General features: G+C 44.9%; 1 protein-coding gene across 2 annotated transcripts in view; it reads left to right on the top strand.

The window, feature by feature from the left end:
• The first annotated feature begins 1,404 nt into the window (after positions 1–1,404).
• The window catches only part of amotl2a (angiomotin like 2a), a 29,613-nt gene continuing 6,321 nt past the window's right edge, over positions 1,405–24,696 (top strand). Inside the window, exons 1-7 of one of the 2 annotated variants that reach the window (XM_055645894.1) lie at positions 1,405–1,922; positions 5,263–6,090; positions 9,810–10,050; positions 13,853–13,997; positions 14,575–14,667; positions 23,109–23,254; positions 23,344–23,493. In XM_055645894.1, coding sequence (XP_055501869.1) covers positions 5,288–6,090; positions 9,810–10,050; positions 13,853–13,997; positions 14,575–14,667; positions 23,109–23,254; positions 23,344–23,493 — 1,578 coding nt within the window. In that variant the 5' untranslated portion in view covers positions 1,405–1,922; positions 5,263–5,287. Of the gene's footprint in view, positions 1,923–1,991; positions 2,014–5,262; positions 6,091–9,809; positions 10,051–13,852; positions 13,998–14,574; positions 14,668–23,108; positions 23,255–23,343; positions 23,494–24,696 lie in introns of those variants that run through there. The other variant, XM_055645895.1, reaches the window with a different exon arrangement.

Here is a 24,696-nt window from a genome sequence, read left to right as displayed (position 1 = left end):
ACGTAGCCTTCAATCCCCTCATCCATATCTGGTCCTTAAGGGATCCACTGAAAATTGGTGCATCCAGCATAAAGGTTTTGTTGGGAAGTTCTGTAATCTCAGAAGCTAAGCCCTATGTAATTAACTCCCATGTATCATTTCAGTTTAGAAGCTCTCATGTAGGCAAACCTTTGCCAATACTATAGAACCCCAATCTCCCAACATCAGTAACACCACGAGCTTCAATGGAACTAAGTGAACGCAGTCCAATCCCAGTGAATTGGCGTCAAGTTGGGAAAACGGGATCTGGGGGTCCTTGTTCATCAGTCTATGAAAGCATACATGCAGGTACAGCAGGCAATGAAGAAAGCTAATGGCATGTTGGCCTTTATAACAAGAGCAGTCGAGTATAGGTGTAAAGAGGTCCTTCTACAGTTGTACAGAGCCCTAGTGAGACCACATCTGGAGTATTGTGTGCAGTTTTAGTCCCCTAATTTGAGGAAGGACATTCTTGCAATTGAGGGAGTGCAGCGTAGATTTACAAGGTTAATTCCCGGGATGGCGGGACTGTCATATGCTGAGAGAATGGATTGACTGGGCTTGTACGCTCTGGGGTTTGGAAGTATTAGTGGGAATCTTGATGAAACATATAAGATTGTTAAGGGTTTGGACACACTCGAGGCAGGAAACATGTTCCCGATGTTGGGGGAGCCCAGAACCAGGGGCCACAGTTTAAGAATAAGGAGTAAGCCATTTAGAATAGAGATGAGGAAACACTTTTTCTCACACTGAGTTGTGAATCTGTGGAATTCTCTGCCTCAGAGGGCGGCGGAGGCAGGTTCTCTGGATGCTTTCACGAGAGAGCTAGATAGGGCTCTTAAAGATAGCGGAGTCAGAGGATCTGGGGAGAAGGCAGGAACGGGTACTGATACTGATTGAGGATGATCAGCCATGATCACATTGAATGGCGGTGCTGGTTCGAAGGGCCGAATGGCCTACTCCTGCACCTATTGTCTATTGTCTAATGGCAGAGAGGCTGATCAAAAGACTCAGATGGACCACTCAGAGCAGTGCATCTTTGTCTCAGATGTGTGGGATGTTGTGGGTGATTTCATAAGATCATAAGTGATAGGAGCAGAAGTAAGCCATTCGGCCCATCAAGTCTACTACTCCATTCAATCATGGCTGTCATTTGATTGTGACGGCGTGAAACCCACGGTAGGATTCAGATCACAGTTCAGGCGAGAGGGGCATTGGTTCGGGAAGTTACACTTTCATTTTGCCAGGAGCATTTCTATATTGAACTCGTCAGTTATCATATCAAATGTCTTGGGTTTGGAAATAATATTCTCTCACAGAGTTAATCTTGAAGTCGGAGGACAGGTGCATCTGCACTAAAGCCAATGGGTTTTGCAACCTTCAGCGGAGTTCCACAAACGCTGCCCCGGTTATCAACGTTTGTACAAATGTCCAGTCTCTCCGCAGCGAGTCACGCAGAATATTCCACTTTGAATGAAAGTCGAGGCAAGCACACAGAGAGAGAGCAAGACCATTGCGCCCCACCAGCATGGTCTCACATTCGGCGAGGCTTCGGTATACCTTGGTGAGATGGCCAGCTGCCACCTTTGAATGGCTCTATCACTGTTGCCGGAGCCACGCAGCCATCGAGACCCACTGTCCTTGATTCGCCACTGCTTCTGCCGGGGGGCTGTGGTCCGCGATGTGTGCCCAGCTGTGCCCCCTGCAGGTTTAGCCCCAAAGGCTGTGAGTCGGCCGGCCCCGGCTGGCGGCTTTGATAGACTGAGGAACACGTAGCTCCCGCATTCCTGGCATTCCAGCCGCTGCCTGGCTCGCTGGCGCACCGCGGGACGCAGCCATTCTACAGCTCGCAGGCACACTGGCGCTCCGTCCTCAACTCGACCGTCGCTGCCTGAAACCACAAGGTGAGTTATATCTTTCTCTTCGGTACTCTGGTCGGACTTAGCCTTGGGACAGAGTCCCGCATTTTAACACTGCCCGGGAACTCCATTTCATGTAAGACTGTACTTGCGGGGGAAGTGTTAAAACTCGTATAAATATTCCTCGGGGTTCGGATACAGAATTCCTTCGGGTAATTCGGTGCGGGTTGACTTTATTACTGCTGTTTAGAGGGTTTTGTGTGCGGGATTATTCCTCTTTCTGTGTCTCTTCCCCCGCGTATTCTGGTGCCTGCGTTTCTCCACACTGGTAAATGATGTCAGCCGACAAGAATGTGCCAGCAGAAAGCAGCGGCGGCAGGAATTATTGAGCGCGGTGGTGAAGATCGCAAACTGAAAGCGATCCTCGATCCCGAAATATTCAACCGCACTTAAAATTGCAGATTCTAAATATCATTCCGTGCTATAGAAAGATTCCAAATGATAGAATATTAATTTTGTCAACATTGTATTACAACGTGAATATTCGCACCTACTGGTCATACTTTATTTAAAAAAAACCCATCAGCGTCGTTCGGTGTGAAATATTAGCGGATTGGCGAAGATTGCAGATGAATTACAAATTAGTTTTATAGATTAGATATTCTCATTGTAACTGTTAAAGTTACACATGATAAGGGGTCTTCACTGGTTGTTAGTTAAGAGTTGCAGAAGATCAGGATATCGGGGTACTGATTGGGGATGATCAGCCATGATCACAGTAAATGGCGGTGCTGGCTCGAAGGGCCGAAAGGCCTATTGCATCTATTGTCTATAATGGGTCTTCAAAGAAAACTCACGGAAGGATGTAATAATAATGTATTTTTTTTGTAAACGATGTGACCAACTACACTCCGAGTACTCGAGGCTCAAGACTTCTTTAATAATCTTTATAGGTGTTAATTGGAAGAATATTTTTTTCCCCGCGTGCTAGTTTGGGAATGTTGGTGGAATGCATCATATTTTGAATCCAAAGATATTTAGGCGGTGCATGAATGCGACTTTTGGCTGGCGTTGGAGGGTTTAGTTGGTAGGTTATCGGGTTCAGGAGCAGTGGGCTGAGAGGTGTTTTCACATTGCGGTGGAATGTGTGGCTTGCCCTGAGATTCTTCAGGTGGGTGAATGAGCCTTTGTTTTGGAAACCTTCAGGAATGCAGTTCCTTTTCTAAGTCTGTTGTGTTTTATCAGTGACCCTATTCAGGGATAATCAAGACTCAACGGGGAAGGAATGTTTCTATCCTTGCAGTGGGGGGGATTTGTGTATCGGCTTGACTATCTTTAGATCTGTATTTCTCTACCAACAAATGTATTCCGGGAGCAATTACTTTTCCCGACCAATGCATATTCGAGTGGTTAGAAATGTTAATCACCTGGAATCCAGTTAAACGTTTGGTGCTTTTTGCAATTAAGATTAGAGAGGAAGCGTCGAATGTTGTTAATTTACAAGAAGATCAGAACCACAAATGCAGGCGACTCTGGGCACTCTTTATTCCGAAATGCCCCGTTCCTAATGAATTCCTCAGTAATTGCCATGTTATCTTTGTCCTTTCAAAAGTCAAGGTTATTTGCACTCCTGAAGTGTTGCAGTTGCTTGCGGCCCGTATCCTGCCTGCAGCGCATGAAATAATCAACACAAGCTGTTAGAAGGAAAAGTTTCTTAACAATAGAAAAAAATAACTTTAGGATAAAATACAGATTGTTTTAATTACTGAAACGGGTAAGAAAAAAAAGTCCCCTCTGTGGTTCACATTCTACACGCTTTATTGCTGGAATTTCCTGCAGGGTTGAGATTCAGACTAATGTTTGCTCAGCCTCTCATCAGCCAAGTTCCTTGAGCTTTTCCTTTACTATCCAGTCACTTCATGCTCACAACTTCATGCCGAGCATTCCTCAAATTCGTGCCATTATCTGATGATGATAAAGCAACTAGCCATGCACGGAGGTGGAGTCTCATGGGAGACAACTCCCAGGGAGGTTCTGGTGTGTAGTGTGTTAGTTGGTGGAAGCTCAAGAAACTAGTGTGAAATGCTACTTGTCACTGAATTGTAAATGTGTTACATTCTTGGAAGAAAGAACATAGAAGAGAGTACAGTGCAGGAACTGCACTCTTTATTTCTTTGGAACGTAGGAGGCTGAGGGTTGATTTTATTGAGATGTGTAAGATCACGAGGGGCATGGATAAAGTGAACGATCATACTCTTTTTCTTCCCAGGTTAGAGGACTCTAAAACCAGCAGTTTTAGGTTTAAGACGAGAGAGAAGGGATTTAAGAGGGACCTCAGGAGCAACTTTTTTCACTCTGATGTTAGCCCATATCTGGAATGAGCTTCCAAAGGAAGCTAGAGGAGCAGCAACGACTACAACTTTTAAAATAAATTTTTGGACAGATGGGTGGATAGGAAGGGATTAGAGAGCTATTGGCCAAATGCAGGCAAATGGGGTTAGCTTGGTATGACAATTTGGGCGCCATCGACAAGGTGGGCCAAAGGCCTGTTTCCATACTGTGTGGCTCTACAACTCAATATCATTGTATGTCTGTGCTGAACACCACGCTGATCTAAATTTATCCCATCTGCCCTCACATGGTCCATATCCCTTCATCCCAGCAAGTTCATCAGTATGCGTCTTCAACATTGCTCTCACATCTGCTTCCACCACCTCCCCTGGCAACACCTCCCAGGCACCAATGATCACACTAGCTCTGTGTTATCCCACTTTCTCATTCTGTCTGTGTTATCCCAAGACACTAGGGGCAATTTACTGAGGCCAATTAACCTCTAATACAAACGCACAAATCTTTTGGATATGGGAAGAAAGATGAGTACCACGTGGTCACAAGGAAAACGTGCAAGCTCCACCTAGACAGCATCCCAAACTCCAGATTGAACTCAAGTCTCCGACGCTGTGATGCAGCAGCTGTAACTGCACCACTGTGCCACCCTTTTATAACCTACTTGGTCCGCACAAGTCCTTTAAACTTTCTCCCTCTGACCTTAAATCTATGGCCTCTAGTATCTGCCAATTCCTGCTTGGTGGGAGGGGAGGGGAGGGGAGGGACGGGACGGGACGGGACTCTTACCAGGAAGGTCTATGCTCGGGAGTCCGCGCTCTGGGGCTCACATACCAGCGTCTGTGCTCTGGAGCCCTTGTACCTGATCTGGGTCCATGTAGCGGAGTCTGTGCTCGGGGCGCGTGTACCGGTATCTGCTCTCCAGGGCCCGTATAACGGTGTGGGAACTCTGGGCCCGCGGTACCGGTGTCGGTGTTCTGGGGCTCGCGTACCTGATATACTGGTGACCGTGGACCTCACTGGCTGTGTTGTGTTGCAGAGCCATCCCAATAGCTGGAGCCAGGATGCGGACTGCGGAAGACTCGTCGGGAACAGTGCTCCACCGGCTGATCCAGGAGCAGCTGCGCTACGGCAACCTGACCGACACCCGGGCATTGCTGGCCATCCAGCAGCAGGCGATGAGGGGAGGGTGCAATAGTCCCCGCTCCTCCCTGGAGAGCCTCACTCAGGAGGAGTGCCAGATGGTGCAGCACTCCACCCGCCAGGAGCCGCAGGGCCAGGAACACCAGGGCGACCCCTCGCACACCGAGAACCTACGCCATCGCCTGCACCAACTGCAGCTCAACGGGGAGCCGCTGCCATCCTACGAGGAGGCCAAGGCTCAGTCTCAGTTGCTGGCCGGCCACCGGCAATGGCAGGCAGCGGGTGTGGGCCCTTACCCAGCCGCCGTCACCGGCCACGCACCAGCCGAGGTGAAGCCGATCACGGGCAGGACCCAGCCAGACCTCCACGGCGATGGCCTCAAGGAGCTGAAACACGGGCACGTCCGCTCGCTCAGCGAAAGGCTAATGCAACTTTCCCTGGAGAGGAATGGAGCCAAAGTCCCCGTCACCATGAGCTCTTCGCAAAGCTTCCCCCAGTTGTCGAGACACCAGAAGCAGCCGGTGGTGCTTGCAGGGTACCAGGGCTACTGCCATTCCCTGGACCACCGCGACCCTCCCCCTGAATACTATCCCACTGCCAGGCAGGCAGCTCCCAGCCTCGCATCCACCCAGCAGTTCTACGAAGAGTCCTCCACACCGTGGTCTGTTGGCATGCAGAATGGGGCAGAGAGGCGTGGCTACAATGCCCAGGGACAAGCACCCAGGTAAGGATGCTGCCAACAATGTTCACTCAGCAAGAGCCATTACTGCTCAGTCTCCCCTCTTCTAACATTAAGGGGGTGGGATGGTAGGGATCGCGTCATGCAATGACTGAGCCCCCTGGTTTGATCCTCAGTGTAGGTTCAGTGGCCATCAGGAATGGCCCTGCAGAAGAGAGGTGAGCTGAAGGACCCCAGCTCTGGTTACTACCCAGAGATATCGTAAGGAACGTTTGTATTCGTAGGTGTCCAGCAAGATCAAATTGGCCTTTTAGTGTTAGGGGCCTGTCCAAAACTCTGGCTCCAGCCATGCTTGGATTTGGGGGATGGTGGAAAAGATGTTGTGTAGGAGATGCTAGGTTTCTCCATCAGATGCTGGAAAAATCCACAAGCCTTGTAAATCCTCATGTGCTTTGTGTTTATTGGAGAAACTTGCTGTTGAGCAAATGAAAGCCTGTCCCCTATTCTGCAGCTCTCTGACCACTCGCACCACATGTCAGAGTTGCACCTAAAAAACCACAATCCCAGCTGAGATACAGTCGATGGGTGCAGGGCCATCCTATATGTATGTAGCCATGCCAATGTCACAAGCGTTTCAAAGTGCTTCACAAAAGTTTATCAAAGACACGGAGCCACATAACATCAACAATAACAGGTTCCATTTATATAGAGCCCCCAATGTAATGAGATATCCCAAAGCACACAGCATCAGGTGGGACAGGGGACACAGCTGGTGGAGCTGCTGCCTCACATCTGCAGCAAATGGTGTTCAATCCTGACCTCAGGTGCTGTAGGTAGGGATTTTGCATGTTCTTCCTGTGACCTTGTGGATTTTCTCCCTCATAGAGCATGGAAGCAGGTCTCTGGCCCATCGTGTCCATACTGACCAAGTTAAGATAGTGGGCTAGTTCCATGTACCTGCATTTGGTCCATGGCTCTCTCTCAACCCGTCCGATGCATATATCTGTCCAAATGTCTTTAAAAGTCATAATTGAATCCGCTACTATAACTTCCTCTGGAATCTCATTCTAGGCACAGATTAGCCTCGGAGTGAAAAAAATTGCCCCCCTGAGGTCCCTCCTAAATCTTTCCCTACTTAACTTCAGCCTATGCTCTAATTTTAGAATCCTCTACCCTGGGGAAAAACTGTGAGCGTTTGCTTTGTCCATGAACCTCATGACCTTGTACCTCCCCAATAATGTCACCCCCTCAGCCTCCTACATTCCAAAGAAAAAAAGTCCCAGCCTATTCTACCTCTTCCGATAACTCAAGCCCAGGTAACATCCTGGTGAACATTAGAGTTGAATTCCATTGCCCACCGCACCAATTGATATCCTTCCTCACTGTCCACGCATACCACCAATTTTTGTGTAATCTGCAAATTTGCTATCAATGTTAACAACATTGTCATCCAAGGCATTAACATAGATGATAAACAACAGTAAATCCAGCACTGACCTCTGCATTACTCCACTGCTCATAAGCCTCCAAGCATAAAAACAACCCTCCACAACGATTCTTTTGGCTCCTTCCTCCAAGCCAGTTTTAGAATCCAACTGGCTAGCTCACCTTGGATTCCATGCATTCTAATTTTCCAGATTGGCCTAGCATACAAGAATTTGTGGCCTTGCTAACTTCCATATAGACAACGTTCACTGCCCTGCCCTCAGTGGTGTAACTGGTAGAGCTGCAGCCTCGCAGTGCCAGAGACGTGGGTTTGATCCTGACTTTGGGTGCTGTCTGTGGAGTTCGCACATTCTCACTGGGACCACACGGGTTTCCTCTGGGTGCTCCAGTTTCCTCTCACCTCCCAAACTCTGTAGTACCTTAGTGTGTTGAGAGTGGAACATTGTAAGAGAGTAGACAGTCCGAATACTTCCAGGATGGACAAATCAAATACCAGAGGGCATAACTTTAAGGTGAAAGGGATAAGTTTAAAGGAGTTGTGCTGGGCACGTTTTTTGAAACAGATGGTGGTGAGTACCTGGATCTTCCTGCCGGAGTGGTCGTTGAAGCAGATATGTTAGTGACGTTGCAAAGTATTTTGAATAGGCATATTGATATGCAGGGAATGGAAGGATATGGGTTCTGTGCAGGTAAATCCATGATGCTCTTGGCATCATGTTCGGCAGATTGTGGGAGAACCTGTCTATATGCTGTACTGTGCTATGTTCTAAATATCTAAGGAGCTTCATAATTTCCTCCCCAGCTTCCCAAATGGTTCAAGGATATACTTAGTGATGTCTAGTGATTTAGTGATTTATCCACCTTAAAGTGCTTAAAAACCACAAAGATATCCTCTCTTGGTAATTTTTCAAATCTAAGACAAAGAACTCCTATGCCTCAATTCCTTAAATTCCATGATCTTCTCAGTAAAAACAGATGAAAAGTATTCATTTAATATCTCCCCCATCTCTTATGGCTCTGCACAAATATTGCCATTATGATCTTTAAGGAGTTATATTCTTCCCCTAGACACTATTTTGATCGATGTCTGTGAATAAGACATCTCAAAAATGCAATTGGTTACTGTAAATTGCTCTTAGTTTGTTGATGTGCGGCAAAATCTAGGAGAAATTCATGGGAATGCGGAGGGAATAAAATAGGATTAACATAATTTTTTAAATTAAAGGTATCGTATGAAACAGAAGTATGATAAAATACAACAGTAAGAGTAGGAGATATTAGGACAGGATCAAACTTTTGGTCAGAGGGACATGATCTAAGGTTCATCTCGTAGGACAAAGGAGTGGGGGAGGATTGGAGTAGGACTAGGGGAAGACTCGTGACCAGGGGGAGAAAGAAACAACTAAAAATGTACATTGCAGGAGATTAGACCTGAAATAATTCGAATGATCAACAAGGGAAGGCTCAACTTCTCCCAGAAGGTTAGATGTAATTTGTGATGGTGAAGTGCTGTGACAGGAAGGGCATGGCAAGAGGTTAGTCCACTTCAGAGCGGACAAGAACCTAACCTCTGAAGGCACAGTTTTTACATCAGCCACAATCGGAAGATATCAAAGGCTGGGACAGAATGATCCTCTTGCTTGATTTCATTTTGCAAAAGAATGTCCTGTACTTGTGAACTCTGCTTTATCTTTGAAAGAGTTTGTGTACATAATCTTCTTGTTAATAAATTGCTTTAAATTTGCAAACTGTTAAGAAATCTTGGCAAAATTATTGATAGAATCATAGTCATACAGCATGGAACAAGCCCTTTGGCCCAACTTACCCATGCTGATCAAGATGCTCCATGTACACTAGTCCCTACCTGCCCATGTTTGGCACATAGCCTTCTAAACCTTTCCTATCCATGTACCTGTCCAAATATATTTTAAAGAGATATTGCTAATGCGGCTAATGGTTCCCGATTTATCAGAATAGGGATGTCTGCTACATTACAGGTTGTTTGTTGTCCTTTCTCACCAATGATATAGTATGTCAAATTTACATACAATTTGGCAACTCCACGTCAGATTCCTATGCACTGAGTTTCACCACCACCAATATTTAAAGAATGCAGTTCAGTATTTTAATTCTGCCAAAGCTTCCCTTTCAAATTAAATCTTTGTAGCTGAGCTGGAGGTAATTTAAAAGTCAAAAGCCCAGAGCTAAATACTGAAGCAAACAAAGAGACTGTGACTACAGAGAGCAAGGCTACATTCCAGAGGACTGAAGCTATCGTGATGTGACGTCTGGTGTGTTTGTGTCATTGTTTTGCTCAGGGTGACTCAAGCTGAAGCATTACATCCTGCCCAGCAGCAGAGACAGCATCTCCTCTCCTCTCCGCAAATGGAGGTGGTAGTGGTCACTGGGGCGCCGCATGACAGCTGCCAGTTTGTGCCAGTGGATCACGTGGCACTGATAAACCGTGCCCAGCAAATGGTCGAGATGTTGCTTAAAGAAAATGAAAACCTAAGGAAAGAGCTAGAGGGCCACACTGAAAAAGCCATCAAAATCCAGAAGGTAAGAAGAAATGTTGGATGAAACGCATAATTGCATTGAGCCCCTGAGAAATTCGACAGTTCCTGCAGCAGTCGCGATGCTGGGAAAGGAGGAATATGGGTTATATGGCGGTGGAGAAATGATAACGTTGGCGTCATGTTCAGCACATGTGGGCCGAAGGGCCAGTTCTTGTGCTGCGTTATTTTACTTCTCTGTTCTTTGCCGTCTGACGACACCACCTTTCTGATTATTTCCACAATCCCTTTCTCCATTGGGGAATTGAGTATGCACCATCTCTCCTGATGAATGTGTATCTGGCCCACACACTCGGTCCCTAGTCCACTTCAGCTGATGCTGGATAATCATGACCACAGAACCGAAGGTGATGGCCTCTGTCAGATCAGTGATTAAAATGTGACCTTCATCCTAGTTTACATTGAGGATCTTCTGAGAAAAGTGCTGATGCTGAGAACTGGCTCCTGGCAATGAATGGTTGTATTTCTTTGGCTCAGTTATCCATAGTTGTGCTGCATTTTCTCAGCTCCTTTTAACCTCGGTTTTGAGCTGATGTAAAGAAAGATTATCTTGCCTCTTGAGGAGGAAGGTGGAAGGGTGTGCTTTTCCCAGTGTTGTTGTCATTAGACCAGTACTGAGTGTGGAGGGTGACCAGTGGATGGCTCACAACCCTAATAGATGATCTGCTTCAGTTGTCTCCAATCTTGCCATTTCGAGATAGGGATGGAGTCAGAGCCATGCAGCAGAAAAACAGGCCCTTCAGCCCACCTCGTCACTGCTAATCAAGTTGGCGCACTAGACCCATAGGTCTAAACCTTTTCTATTCATATAGCTATCCAGATGTAGTTTTATGTGCGTTGACACTGAAGCTGATTGCAGAGAGTATATTGTTAGGCAGAAGACTATGTTATTTCCCTATCACAATTTTGCCACATTTACGTAAAATAAATTGCTGGTTATGAAAGTGAACTGGACTGAGGCTTGATACACACTTGATAACTCATCCTTGTAAGGTCTGGTTGGACGTCACTGTCGTGTCTAGTGCTTGCACACCTACATGAACCACCAGCACCACAAATAACTGACCATCACATTTTTCAATCACATGCCCTGTCTGTTTTTTTTTCCCACACTGTGAAATATTCCTCGTTTTTATGACCTGTGATGTATTTCACTGCTGTGACTGGGGTGATGTTATCTGGTAAATATTTAATTTGATTAAGTCCAATGTGTTAGCCAATATCCATTGATGAAAGGAATGCTCTTCAAGCTTTTAGCTGGTTGGGTCTCTCTAATAATATCTCCCTCACTTTGAGGATCAACATTGTAATCCATATATCGCTCCATTTCTACTAAATTGCTTAATAAAAAACAATTGTTTTTTGTTTTGTGCGGTTGGTGGTGAGAGAAGTCAGTTCATTTCAAGGATGCATTAACTTATACATTCTGCAAAGGTGAGGTCAGATTTAGCAACACCTTGTTACAACGCTTACATGGAATTGGGATGGAATGTGTGCAATCACCAGGGAGGAACCTCTCCAGCTGTGAGCCAGTCATTAGTTTTCACACAGGAATTTACCCTGAGACCAGTCAGTGAACAGAGCAGAGGACAAGAGAGCAAGCAGCTCACAAAATCAGTGATTGGCAATATTCTGCAAGTCTTTGAAGAAACTTTGCAGAATATTGTCCCAAAATTTATCAGACTATTACTCCCCGGAAGATTTCCATTGTATCTTGGATTGATAGACATTGTGGCTGATAAACAAAATACACTAGCTCAGGTAAAATAGTTTGAGCTGATTCACTATCTCCTGTCTATAATAAATATGATTACCATGACCATAAACTCCTCTCATGCTGACAACTTTGAACTACAGTTGTTTGGCTTCAGCTACAATGGTTCACTAATGAACGTTGCTGAGACGTTGGTGGTGTGAAGCCTAAAAATTCAACTAACATCTTTGGAATGATGTCTGCTGAAGATCCAACCAGATCAATACGTTTTCAGTTGCACTGCAGAGGTCGACTGTGTGTGCAACCCAGTGAATCACTGTAGCAAATTGTTACAATTTACAAGTCAGTCCGGGATTTGAGAACATTAAGTTTTATTGATGATGGATTGTGACCTCTCAATTCTACTGATCTTTTTTTAATTTTTTTTTAATATAACATATGCTGTCATTTTCCAAAGCCTGAATGCGGTGTTAGTAAAATGCAGGTGTAAGATCATTGCTAAACATTGCTAAAAAGTTAACAATTTCAAGACAAGCAATAGTTTCTTCCGGGTGCTTCAATTTTCCCCACCTCCCAAATAAGTGCAGGCTTGAGGTTAATTGGCCTCTGTAAATTGTTGCCGGAGTGTTAAGACTGGAAAAGTGAGATAACGTTGAACTAGTGTGAATGGGTGATCGATGGATGGTCAGTGTATAGTCGGTGAGCTGAAGGGTCTGTTTCCATGCTCTAACCTAAGCTTGCTTTCCAACCCTGGTTATTTTACGAGAATGTTGCCAGGACTTGAGGGTCTGAGCGATAGGCAGGCTAGGACTTTATTCCTTGGAGCTCAGGAGGATGAGGGGTAATCTTATAGAGGTGTATAAGATAATGATAGGGAAGATTCAGTCTTTCGCCCAGAGTAGGGGAATCAAGAACCAGAAGTCATAAAGTTATGGGAAAAGATTTAATAGGAACCTGAGGGGCAACTCGCACAGAGAGGGTAGTAGGAATATAGAACGAGCTGCCAGAGGAGGTAGTTGAGGCAGGTACAATAACAACATTGAAAAAATATTTGGACAAGTACATGGATAGGAAAGGTTTAGAGGGATATGGGCCAAACGTGGGACTAGTGTAGATGGGGCATCTTGGTTGACGTATGCAAGTTGGGCTGAGGGGCTGTTTGCATGCTTTATGACTCTACACTTGAAGTGGGATCCATCATGTATTATTACTCATATGAATGAGCCTCTTTCAATCGCGCCCCAACTGGGTGCAAAGAGACTTTGCCCGTGATAAGTTAGAATGGGGATGCTTATGAAACCAACGTTGTGGATGTACTTTCCCTCTGGGGAATGTATGGGATCCCATGGAGATTGCGGAGATTGCTGGTTTATCAGCCTCAAGACAGGACCCGGCAAAAGCCTGTAAGTAACTCAGGCACCAGCATCCAGTTTTTATCCTTGATCTGCTGAGACATCTGATCTTCAAGGTTTCAAGGTCAGTTTATTGTCACGTACCAATTAAGGTACAGTGAAATTCAAATTAACCTACAGCCATACTAAAAGAAAATGCAACAAGACACACAACTACATAAAAGTTAACATAAACATCCACCACATTCATAGTCATGATCATGGAGCTTCTATTGATCACTGTTGTCAGTGAGTTTTAGGGAATGCCAGTGTTGGTCACTGTTGAAAATGACACACTCGGTGGTGTCACCATTCATTCTGGTTTCCTGTCTGCAGAATATCAGTGCAGAGGTTCCTCAGGGCAGTGTCTAAAACGCAACCATCTTCAGTTGCTCCATCATAACTTGAAGTTGCAGGTAACACACCAGAAAAGTTCCAGACAATGACTATTTCCAACAAGAGCCTTAACCACCAATGCATGACTTTCAGTGGCCTTATCATCATTATAGGTCAGATACCATCAACATACTTGGCCACCATTGATCAGAAACTCAGCTGCACTAGCAACATAAATACCTGCCTGTTCACTCGCCTTCCGTTATGTTAGCGGAGTTGTCTTCACCCTAGGTAATGCCCCCTTTTGGTGCCTTTCACTCATCCGCCAACCTGTGATTATTCTGCAGTTGGAGAGAGAGATCCAGAGAATTTCTGAAGCCTATGACAACCTCATGAAAGCATCATCCAAACGTGAGATACTGGAAAAAACAATGAGAAACAAAATGGAGGGAGAGATTCGGCGGCTTCACGACTTCAACCGTGATCTCAGAGGTAAGATTGCAGGTCTTGCCAAGACTGTGTTCATGACCCGAAACTGCAGGCAGATGTATTCTGATATCACTTCAAACCATTCACCAGGATAAAGATTTCAACCAATGCAATCAAAATATTTAAGATGGGTAGTTATATAAAAATTATTCATATTCAAAAATGCATTAATACTATCAAGAAATGACACCATAAGGGGATAATGGAGTATTCCAGTTCAACATTATGTTACCCTTGAACTGTACATTTGAACCAGACTAGCCTTCCTGCTGTGCTTTGGAGTCCAAACAGTAATGTGGTTTATTCTACTAAATTGGAGGATGTTGAACGAATTAATAGGAGAAAATATCTGGCACATTGACAATGTTAAAACGTATCAGAAAGAATGTGAGATCTAAAGGAGAATTGTGCCTCACATTTTACCTCAACTTTATAGCATTAATTAGACAATATATAGTGAGCAGGAGGTGATTCGGAGCTGCCGTGTGTATTGGCCTGATGTAGCCCGCTAGTCATTTGTGCAACTTGTTGCTTGGTTTCCTGTCCTCCATGTGGTTCATACTCTGGCTTTCCCATATAGAAAAGCTGGGTTCTGCCAATAAACTGCTGACCACTAAGGAGTGCGAGGTATCGGAAGATGGACAAAGTATTCTCAGCAAGTTGATCGTTCAAAGTAAGATTACCTCACTTACCTTCATGATCATTGTACAACTAACCTTTGTCCACAAATGGAAGTATTAGCCCAATATGAAACTTGAAATTTGGTTGGAAAGATTCCATCCAACAATTGACATTGACTGATAGTTTGTGTGAAGGACCCAACAATGAATGGGCCCACTCGTGTTCATTCACAATAACTTCAGAAAGTAATTCTACTGTAAAATCTCAGGAACAGTGATAGAGAATGCATCAGATCTTAAGGTGAGAGGTCAAAGATTTAATAGGAACCTAAGGGGCAACTTTTTCACGCAGAGGGTGGTGGGGATATGGAATGAGCTGTCAGAGGAAGTATGTATAAGAAGGAACTGCAGATGCTGGTTTAAACCAAGGATAAACACAAAAAGCTGGAGTAACTCAACGGGACAAGCAGCATCTCTGGAGAGAAGGAATGGTGACGTTTTGGGTCGAGACCTTTCTTCAGACGAAGTAGTTCCACGTACAATAATAACATTCAAATGATATTTGGACATGAATATGGATATAAATATGGGCCCGATGTGGGGAAAATGAACTAGCTTGATGGGGTACCAAAGTTGCCATGGATGTATTCGGGGCAAAGGACAGCACAAATGACGCATTCCTTTCCATCAACTTTTTAGATTTATTTAAGATACTTAGGGGCCTGTCCCACTTAGGCAGTTTTTTAGACGACTACAGGCAACTAGGCTGTCGCCACATGGTCATGAGTTGTCTCCCAAAGAATTGTAGCATTCCATTGGTGACTACATACGTCAACCGGCGACAGATACCAGTGACTGAATTATCTTACCTTGCCGCGGGTGGGCGTAGGTGGTCGTAGGTGGTTGTAGGTGGACGTCCTAATGGGTCGCCGGTTGTCGGTAGCTTGCTATAGCTGGACGTCGACTGGGTGGTAGGTTGTTGTAGACATTGTCATGGGGGGGGTCCAGTCACCGTTTTTTCAGCGACCCGCTACGACTATGACAGTCGCCAAAAAAATCGCCTAAGTGGGACGGGCTCATTAGAAGGAATTTATCAAAGTTATGTTCATAAAGAGGGGAATTAAGAATATCTCAGAAGTCTGATACCCAGCTTTTCATCCATCATGCACCACTTGTTCACCCCAATAGACATTCACATGCCCAGGCAAAGGACAGCACATTACCAGGAAGATCTCCTCCCAGGTAACATGGTACAGAGTCTAGATCAACATCTGGATTGATGCCCTGGCTCGGGCCAGTAGACACACTTGGACTGACTTTGTGACAGTAGTGAGATGTGGTGCCTGGTGCTTGATGGGTAGCAAGATGGCAGCTCTCTATATACTGAAGGTTCATTCCAAGCCTACTGCGAAACCCTGTCCCACTATCAACTTACAAGGATGGCAGCTGAAGACCTGACCCCCTACTCCAGCATTATTCAGAGCATGGCACAGACTCCACTTGCAAACAGGCAGCAAAGTGGAATTTCTGTGGAAGACACAATCTTGTCATTTCATAATCTTCAGAAAATGACTCCGTTCCCCTCCTGCTGTCACTAACCACACTAACCTTAAACCTCTGGGCTGCCACACCCCAATCCCTACAATCTTTCATATGCCCAGCCTTGACAAAAAAATGTCAGAGTGACCGCAAGGAAGGGTCATTACACAAGTTGTAGTAATGGAAGGGATATTGTATCATGAAGGAGTGAGTAGATTGGAACTGTAGTCTCTTGAGATGTTAGGAATGAGAGGAGATCTCAGCAAAACATAACAATCTTAAGGTGTTTAAAGGCTAGACTCGGGGAGATTAGAACTGAAGATGCTGTTGAATAATGAGGGAAATGCCATTTGGGACTGAGGTGCGGAGACATTTACATGCAGAGGTGACGAACCTTTGAAGTTCTCGAGGAAAGTGGAGAATTAGTCAACTTCATTGAGAGCAGAGACTGACCAATTTCTGAATATTAATGATGAGGGGGATAATGCTAGAAAATGGAGCTGGGGTTGAAGATCATAGTTTTGACAAAAAGTGGAGCAGATTGAAGGCTGGCTCCTTCTGATTCCTTTGTTATGTGATGTGGCACTTTATGCTTGGTTGAATTGAGTTGCACAAGAAACAGTGAAAAGCTAAGGTAGAACTTAGAGCTAAACAAGCAGCTCTTGGCACTTCAGCACATCCTGTGTGAAAAATAATAGCAATGTAAATTCCTTGCATACCGCGGGGTGACTTGGACTGCTGTGAATCTCCTCTGCTGATCCTCAAGCACTAGTCATTAGCTCTGAAGTAATGCAGCCAGAGTTGGTGGACAGGCAGAGTGTTCTGCAGAACAATCAGCACAGCACTTACACGTGGCATATCTTGAGCAGAATTATTTGCTCAACTTTGCTAACATGTCCTTGAGGCGAGTTCAGAAGGGCAGCTGTGAGCTGGCATTGCCCACTGGGTACATGAGCCTCTGGAAAAAAACCTGTCATGCTGCTGTGAATCTCTCAAAAACCAAGAAAGGAAAGTTAAAACAAAAGACCCTGAGGTGGACAAACTGTTCATGCTAAATGTTAAATTCCACCAGGGTTTCTTGAACTGTGTGCCAGGGATCCATGTCACATTTATTGGTTGATACAAAGGCCTCAGTATTTCTGTCTGTGGAGCTGATTAGTTACTGATTAGTTTTAATAATCAGATAGGAAGAACCATTAAAATGTTTCTCTCGGGATATACAAGGTCTTTTGGTTGAGGCACATGTGAGGACTTTGGTTCTTCTTGACAGGTTGCTGCACCTGCCTCTCCACACTACCACTTGCACAATAGGATTTGCATGATCTAACTTCCAAAATAAGTCCCTTTTAAAAAATAAAAAATCTCTTTAACAACACATACCCTGTAGTTTTACACTTTTCTGTTGTGAAAAAGACTGTGTCCATCCATGATCTGCGTCCATCCATACATCACTCATGATTTTGTGAACCTCTGTAAGGTGACTGTGGGCTCATGGTTCTGTGTCCCTGAATCAACGCTGCTTCTCGAGACACAGAGCCAATCCATCCAAAGCCCACCATCCCCAATCTGTTCCAAGAACTAAAAGAGTGGTGATGTTAAAAGTGAGAATGAAGCTGTTGCAAAGTCCTCAATCCTCACTGCTTGAACGAGTGTCCCTTAGTAAAGAGTCTGCCCATTTAACCTGAATTTGCCACTCCAAACCTGATTGCTGGTGTAGTTAGACAATGAAAATGGCAGCAAATTTTAAAGCTTGCAAGTGGGGCAGCAAGCGTCACAGAAAACTGCCTCATTGCAAGAAACTGCGTGGTTACACATGTTGTGAGCAATATTTTGGTGAGGCTCCATCATTCCTACTAAACTTACACTGCTGGGCTTTGATGGATGTTCAATGGGCAGCACAGTGGCACAGCTAGTTCAGCCATTGCGTCACAACTTCAGGGGCCCAGGTCTGGTCCTGATCTCTGGTGCTGTGTGTGGGGTTTGCACATTCTCCCTGTGGATTTCTTCATGGATTTCCTTTGGATGCTCCAGTAAAACTCCCACACCCCCAAAACGTTTTGTATGTTAATTGGTTGCTGTAAATATGTTTGTTTAAGATTGTCACGTGATACAGTGAAACACTTTTGTTTGCATGCTATTTAGCCAGAAAAATAGACTACAATATAGGGTACAATATTTAGTGCAAATATATAACATTGAAGTCCGATAAAGTCAAGAAGGCTTTTGGCACATTGGGCCTTCATCTGTCAGAGTATTGAGTATGGAAGTTGGGACCTTATGTCACAGGTGTACAAGACATTTGTGAGGCCACATTTATAGTATTATGTTCAGTTTAGGTTACTCTATTATTGGAAAGATGTTGTTAATGTGGGAAGGGGGCAGAGAAGATTTACGAAGAACTGGAGGCCCTGAACTATAGGGAGCAGGCTAGGACTTTGTTCCTTGGAGTGCAGGAGGATGGGGGTGGTCTTATAGAGTTTAGTTTAGTTTGTTATCACATTTACAGCTATAGTGAAAAGATTTTTGTTGAGTACTAACCAGTCAGCAGAAAGACTGCATGATTACAATCAGGCCGCCCACAATATACAGATACATGATCTGCATTTCGGTGTCTCTGTACTGTACACTGCACAATGACAATAAAGTTGAATCTGAATCTGAGAATGATGAAGGGAATAACGTTTAGCGCAAGATAAAGGTCGATTAACGATAGTCCTACTATCTCCAATGAGGTAGATAGTAGCTCAGGACAGCTCACTAGTCGTTGATATGATGGTTGAGTTGCCCGATAACAGCTGGGAAGAAACTGTCCCTGAATCTGGAGGTATGCGTTTTCACACTTCTGTACCTCTTGCCTCTTGCACATCTTGCCCCCCAAGTGTAGAATATGGCAGGCTGGGGGTTGATGGGAATGTGGGATTAGCGTGCAGGGAAGGTTAGTCTGGAATTGGATTGCTCTCTGAGCTGGCCCAGACTCATTGGGCTGAATGGCCTTCTTTAAAGTAAGCTTATATGATATGTTGGATGTTTTTGGTTACGAGGTCAGCATAATTTGTTTGGAAATGCATGGCAATGTACGTGGGTTTATGGTGAGGTTTTCCTGCCACTTTCACCCCCAGGTGGGGATGGGGTGCTGCGCCTTCCTCCACTAACGTGGTCATCTCTGCCCGTGCCCAGTTGGAGATGCTGCCGCTTGATGTAGATGGTCGTTAATGAATTCCCCACTTCTCTGCTGGACTTGTGATACGAGCCCCATCCAGATTTCTGTCTGCCCCCTTCATGTCACTTCCCTCCCACCAACCTGCCCCTGGGTTCCTGCCAAGGTTATGCCCAGGTTCACGTTTGCGACAATTGTGTTGGGAACAGCACACTGTGTGACTGTTAGTTACGGCTGAACAATTGTCATGCTCAATGAGCGCAGCTTAAAGGGAATGTTTTTTATTAAGCACATTACCAACACGACATTCTCACCTGATGAGTGAACAAGCAGAGTCACATCTGCACTCTGAATGCCTGTGTACGAGAATGCGTCATCAAGTCATAGGCCCAGGCACTTCAGCCCACCAGGTCCATGCAGACAATTTCAACATCTACACTAATCCCATGAGAAAAAAACGATTGAAACTCCCTCCCCACTTTCAGTCTACACTTTCAGGGGTTTGAATTAGCATATGCGTTTGTATGGGTGTGTCCATATGATCAGGCATAGATCAACAGATCTGGTCATGTTGAAGTCGCAAACATTAGTCATAGAGCCAGCCAACACCAAGACAGGCCCTTCAGCCCAACTTGCGAATGCCGACCAACATGCCCTATCCACTCTAATCCCACCAGTCCATTTGGTCCCTATCCCTCTAAACCTTTCTTATCCATGTACCTGTCCAAGTATCATTTAAATGCAGTTATTCTACCTGCCTCAATTACCTCCTCTGACAGCTTGTTCCATATACCCACAACCTTCTGTGTGGAAAAAACTGTCCCCCAGGTTCTGATTAAATCTCTCCTTCTCACCTTAAACCTATGTCCTCAGGCTCTTGATACTCCTACTCTGACTAAAAGAATCTACGCATTTACCCGATCTATTCCCTTGATGATTGTATACCCCTCCATAAGATCATCATGCAGCCTCCTGTACTCCAAGGAATAAAGTCCTAGCCTGTCCAACCTCTCCCGAGAGCTCAGGCCCTCAAGTCCTGGCAATATCCTTGTAAATATGTTTGGCACTCTTTCTAGTTAATGACATCCTTCCAATAGCAGGGTGACCAAAACTGAACGCCATACGCCAAATATGGCCTCACCAGCACCATTTAGTTACGATGTGCCGAGATTGATGTGCTGTACGATTTACAGCAGCAGTCAGAAGACCAGACTAAATCTGAGTGTCCTAGTGAAGACCCACGTGATTAGATGTCCACTATAATCAGGGTGAGTTAGAACAAAGAGCAGGTGTCGGGGATGTTGCAGTGTAATATATATTATGTTGGACCGGCGAGAAGGATTACTGCTACCTCACTTTGTGGGATAGTTCCACGGGACACTAGGCCTGGCCACGCCACATCTGCTCACAGTTTGTTCACTTTTCCCTCCTGTATTCAGCCCCAGAAAGGCAAAGAATTTCCCAGAGAGCTAAAACAGTGCATTCCCAACGCACATTGCATTCCCAACCCTCTTGTGGCTTCATTCCATTCCTCCTCTTGTTTTTATTCTGTGCCAGTACAAATCACAGCCGTGGGCACTGAAGTGTTAACCCGGGTTTGCTCTGGGAGGTAGTTGTGTAGTATGCATTTGATTGTTAAGTATGTAGGTCAGAGGAACGTGGATTGTAGTTTGTCCCATGACTGCCATTAACAGTGCAGCTTCCCCTCCCCCACCCTCAGCCTCAAGCACATTCTTTGTTCAATGCACAACTTTATAGCAGGAAGTTAGGAGCCTACCAAGGTCATTCGGTCATTCCCTTGGGAGCATGGCAGAGGAAGGTGGAGTGGAATGCGGAATGCTGGTTGCTGCTGATATTACTACAATGAGCTTTTAGCGGAAGAGTTAGTATAAACAATAAAGGGGGCAGGATTTTTGATGCTTTGGCACAATTATTTGCAAACTTGCTGAAGAATGTTGCAGTGCTAAGCAGTGGCTTCACTTGCACCAGTGAATTGCTTTGTGCGTCTGCAACCTTATGGTAATTATTGCTGCAGAAGTCAATGTGTTTTCCTATTTATTGCTCAGAGGAATGCAATTTTGTGGAGCCAAAGTTCTCAGAATGCTTTTTATATGTGACTGCACTCTGTGAAATCTCAGTGGGCAGCGCAAAGTCAGGCGGGGGTGATTTTATCACAGGAAACAGCATAAGCACTGATTCTGCATGGTTCATTCTTACAGCTATTCTTTTACTGATGTGAAGTCAGTTGCATTCTTTAATCTAATGTCCACTGTTAAACAACGACCTTGCATTAATCTACACTTTTGAATATTAGACAAATCCCAATCTCGGAAGTGATGGCATCCAGAACTTAGCAGAGAGCCAGATTAAGATATTGGGAGATGTTGTTAGTAGCTGGTTAAAGATGTGGATTTTGGGTATGAATTCAAGAAGGGGCAGAGGTGGAAAGAGTCAGGGCTTCACCATCTATGACTGGAAATATCAGTTGGAAACACCAGTGGTCATGACTATCCTTGGACATTGTGGTTGGTGTTTAATGTGTTCAATGGAATTGTTCAAGAGGGAGATTCACTCTTAGAAAATGTTGGGACACTCAGCAGGTCAGGCAGATTCTGTGAAGAGAGAAATGGTTAATCTTTCAAGGGTTGGGAACCCTTCATCAGAACAAAGAATGTTTGCCAATACTGATGAATGGCCTTTGACTGTTTCTCTTTCCATATATGAGTTTGTCCAGCATTTTCTATTATTGCTTTAAATATACTGATTCTGCAATATATTTGGTTTCAATTGGAGGTTCTATCTTAGAGCATAGAACAGTATACAGGAACGGGCCCTTCAGCCCTCAATGTTTGTGCCAAACATGATACCTAGTTAAACTGATCTCAACTGCCTGCACATGATCCATATGCCTCTATTCCCTGCATTTCCATGTGCCTAAAAGCCTCTTAAATACCACTATTGTATCAGCCTCAACTCCACCCCCTGGAAATGCGTTCTAGGCCTCCCATCACTCGCAGTGTAAAAATAAACTTGCCCTGCACATCTCTTTCCCCCTTTCACCTTAAAGTATGCCCTCTAGTGTGGGACATTTCCACCCTGGGAAAAAGATTCTGACTGTCTACCCTATCTGTGCCTCTCATCATTTTATATGCTTCCATCGTTTCCTCTCAACCTCCGATGCTCCACAGAAAATAATCCAAGACTATCCAACCTTTCCTTGTAGTTGAAACCCTCTAATCCAGGGAGCATTCTGGTAAACCTCCCCTGCACCCTCTCCAAAGCACCCACATCATTCCTGTAAAGAGGTGAACAGAACTATGTGCAATATTCCAACTTCAGCCTCGCCAAAGCCCTATAATTCTGACTTGGTGCCTAGGGACTGGAAAATTACAAATGTCATACCCTTATTCTAGAATTATGTAAAGATATGTCAATAGACACCAGTGAATTCAGCCTCAGAGTGGGGACAGTTGTTGAAACAATAAATCAGAGATGGAATTAGGAGCCATTGGATTGATCAGTGCATATCTGATCACACTAATCACAGGACGGATTGATTAGAAAAATTATAGAATTGTCAAAAGTAAAATGTATTTGCCTTACCTGAAGGAGCTTTTTAATGAACTAACAGTGTGGATGGTACATGGGGAAATAGATTGTACTCTTGAAATCATTTGCAGTATTGTCATTGGTCTGATTGCTATGTTATCATGCTGCCTGAAAGGCACCATTTGGCTGATGAATGTAAGAGATAAATTGCCAGCAGCATTTTCTTGATTGGATGTGCATGTTTTGCAGACAGGGAACAGCAGCAAGAGAAGGAGCAGCTTCGGAGAGAGTTGAGCCTTTCGTGCAGCAGGAATGACGATCAGCACAGGCGAATGCAGTTGCTTGACCACGCCCTCAACAGCACGCAGTCCAAAGTCGTGCGGCTCGAAGATGAGGTACAGCAAGTTCTGCCAACTCTTTAACTATCGATTGCCACAGCATGGTCACGGTTTTGATGTCAGGCATTTCTCTGTCTCTCCCTCAGTTGCGGAAGAAGCGAGCCTACGTGGAGAGGGTGGAGAAGTTGCAGCATGCTCTGACCCAGCTGCAGGCAGCGTGTGAGAAACGCGAGCAGCTGGAGCTGCGGCTGAGGAACCGACTGGAACAGGAACTGAAGAGTCTACGGACACAGCAGGTAACTAGGCCACCTGCCGCCTAACGCAAACTCCACACCCCATTTTGTAAAATGTTATTCAGAGCAAGCCTAAAACATGACAGCAGCCAGCATGCCTGTGGAGGTCTGGAAGCTCTACTCCATGCAGACCAATGGACCCAAGTGAGCAACAGATGGGATGACTGATTGGAATGGCATTGCTCTGCCTTGTAAGGGTGGCACAGTGGCACAATGGCATAGTTACTACCTTATAGCACCAGCAGCCCTGGAGACCCAGGTTCGATCCTGACCTGGGGTGTGTAAATTGTCCCTAGTGTGTGAAGGAGAGCGTTGATGTGTGGGGATAGCTGGTCGATGTGAACCCGGTGGGCCAAAAGGCCTGTTTCCGTGCTGTATCTCTAATCTAAATTAAAACCATTCCATAGTGTGTCTCAACTATCACAAAGGCAGCGGGTTCTATCAAAAATTATATCGAAGCGATGCAATATAAAAGCCTTGCAAGTGTGTATCTTGCTTGAAGCACAGTCCCTAAAGGAATTTTCAAAGCAACCCAAGTATAACATTTGTGTTTGCCACAAGGTCATTTAGAAAATAAAGAACTGACATTTATGTAGTGCTCTTTGTGTCTTTAGGACATCCGAGAATGCTTTACTTAAAGTGTTTTGTGAGTGTGCTCACTGGAATAATGTGGGACTTAGAACAGCCAGTTGGACTGATGTTTACTGTGTAGGAAGAACACCAGCTCTGGCAGGTTGAACTACCCAGAGGAGGGTGAACGGAGGAAGCATTCAGAGACTGTTTGCCCTTGTGAGGAAGAGCAGAGCCAGAGGTCAATATAAGCATTACCGTGAGATTAAAAGGGGGTTGAGAAGAAAGCCAGAGTGATTATAGCGTGGAGATCAATGGCAAGAAGAGAGAATGTGATGAACATTGATGGGATTTTGCATAAAGTTTATGTAGGGCAAGGGCGTTACACTGATAGTGACAAGGCAGGGAAGAGAGGGGTGTTGCTGGGAGTCTAGTTGGATTGTGGCCTATTTCTGGTACCTTGTACAGAGAAAGTTCCCACATGCAGCCCTACAATAACAACCTATTGATGGATAAATATTGCCCAGTTGAAAAATAACATCCTTCAAAATGGTGCTGTGATTATTTTGCAACTGCCATGGATGACAAACAGCATTCAGCTTAATGGCTCATTGAAGTATTTGGCTCTGTGGGAGC

This window comes from Leucoraja erinacea, chromosome 14, assembly GCF_028641065.1.
Source record: "Leucoraja erinacea ecotype New England chromosome 14, Leri_hhj_1, whole genome shotgun sequence".
Taxonomy (NCBI): Eukaryota; Metazoa; Chordata; class Chondrichthyes; order Rajiformes; family Rajidae; genus Leucoraja; species Leucoraja erinaceus.
The sequence above is the reverse complement of the archived record's forward strand: the minus strand, read 5'-3'. Positions and strand labels throughout refer to the sequence as shown.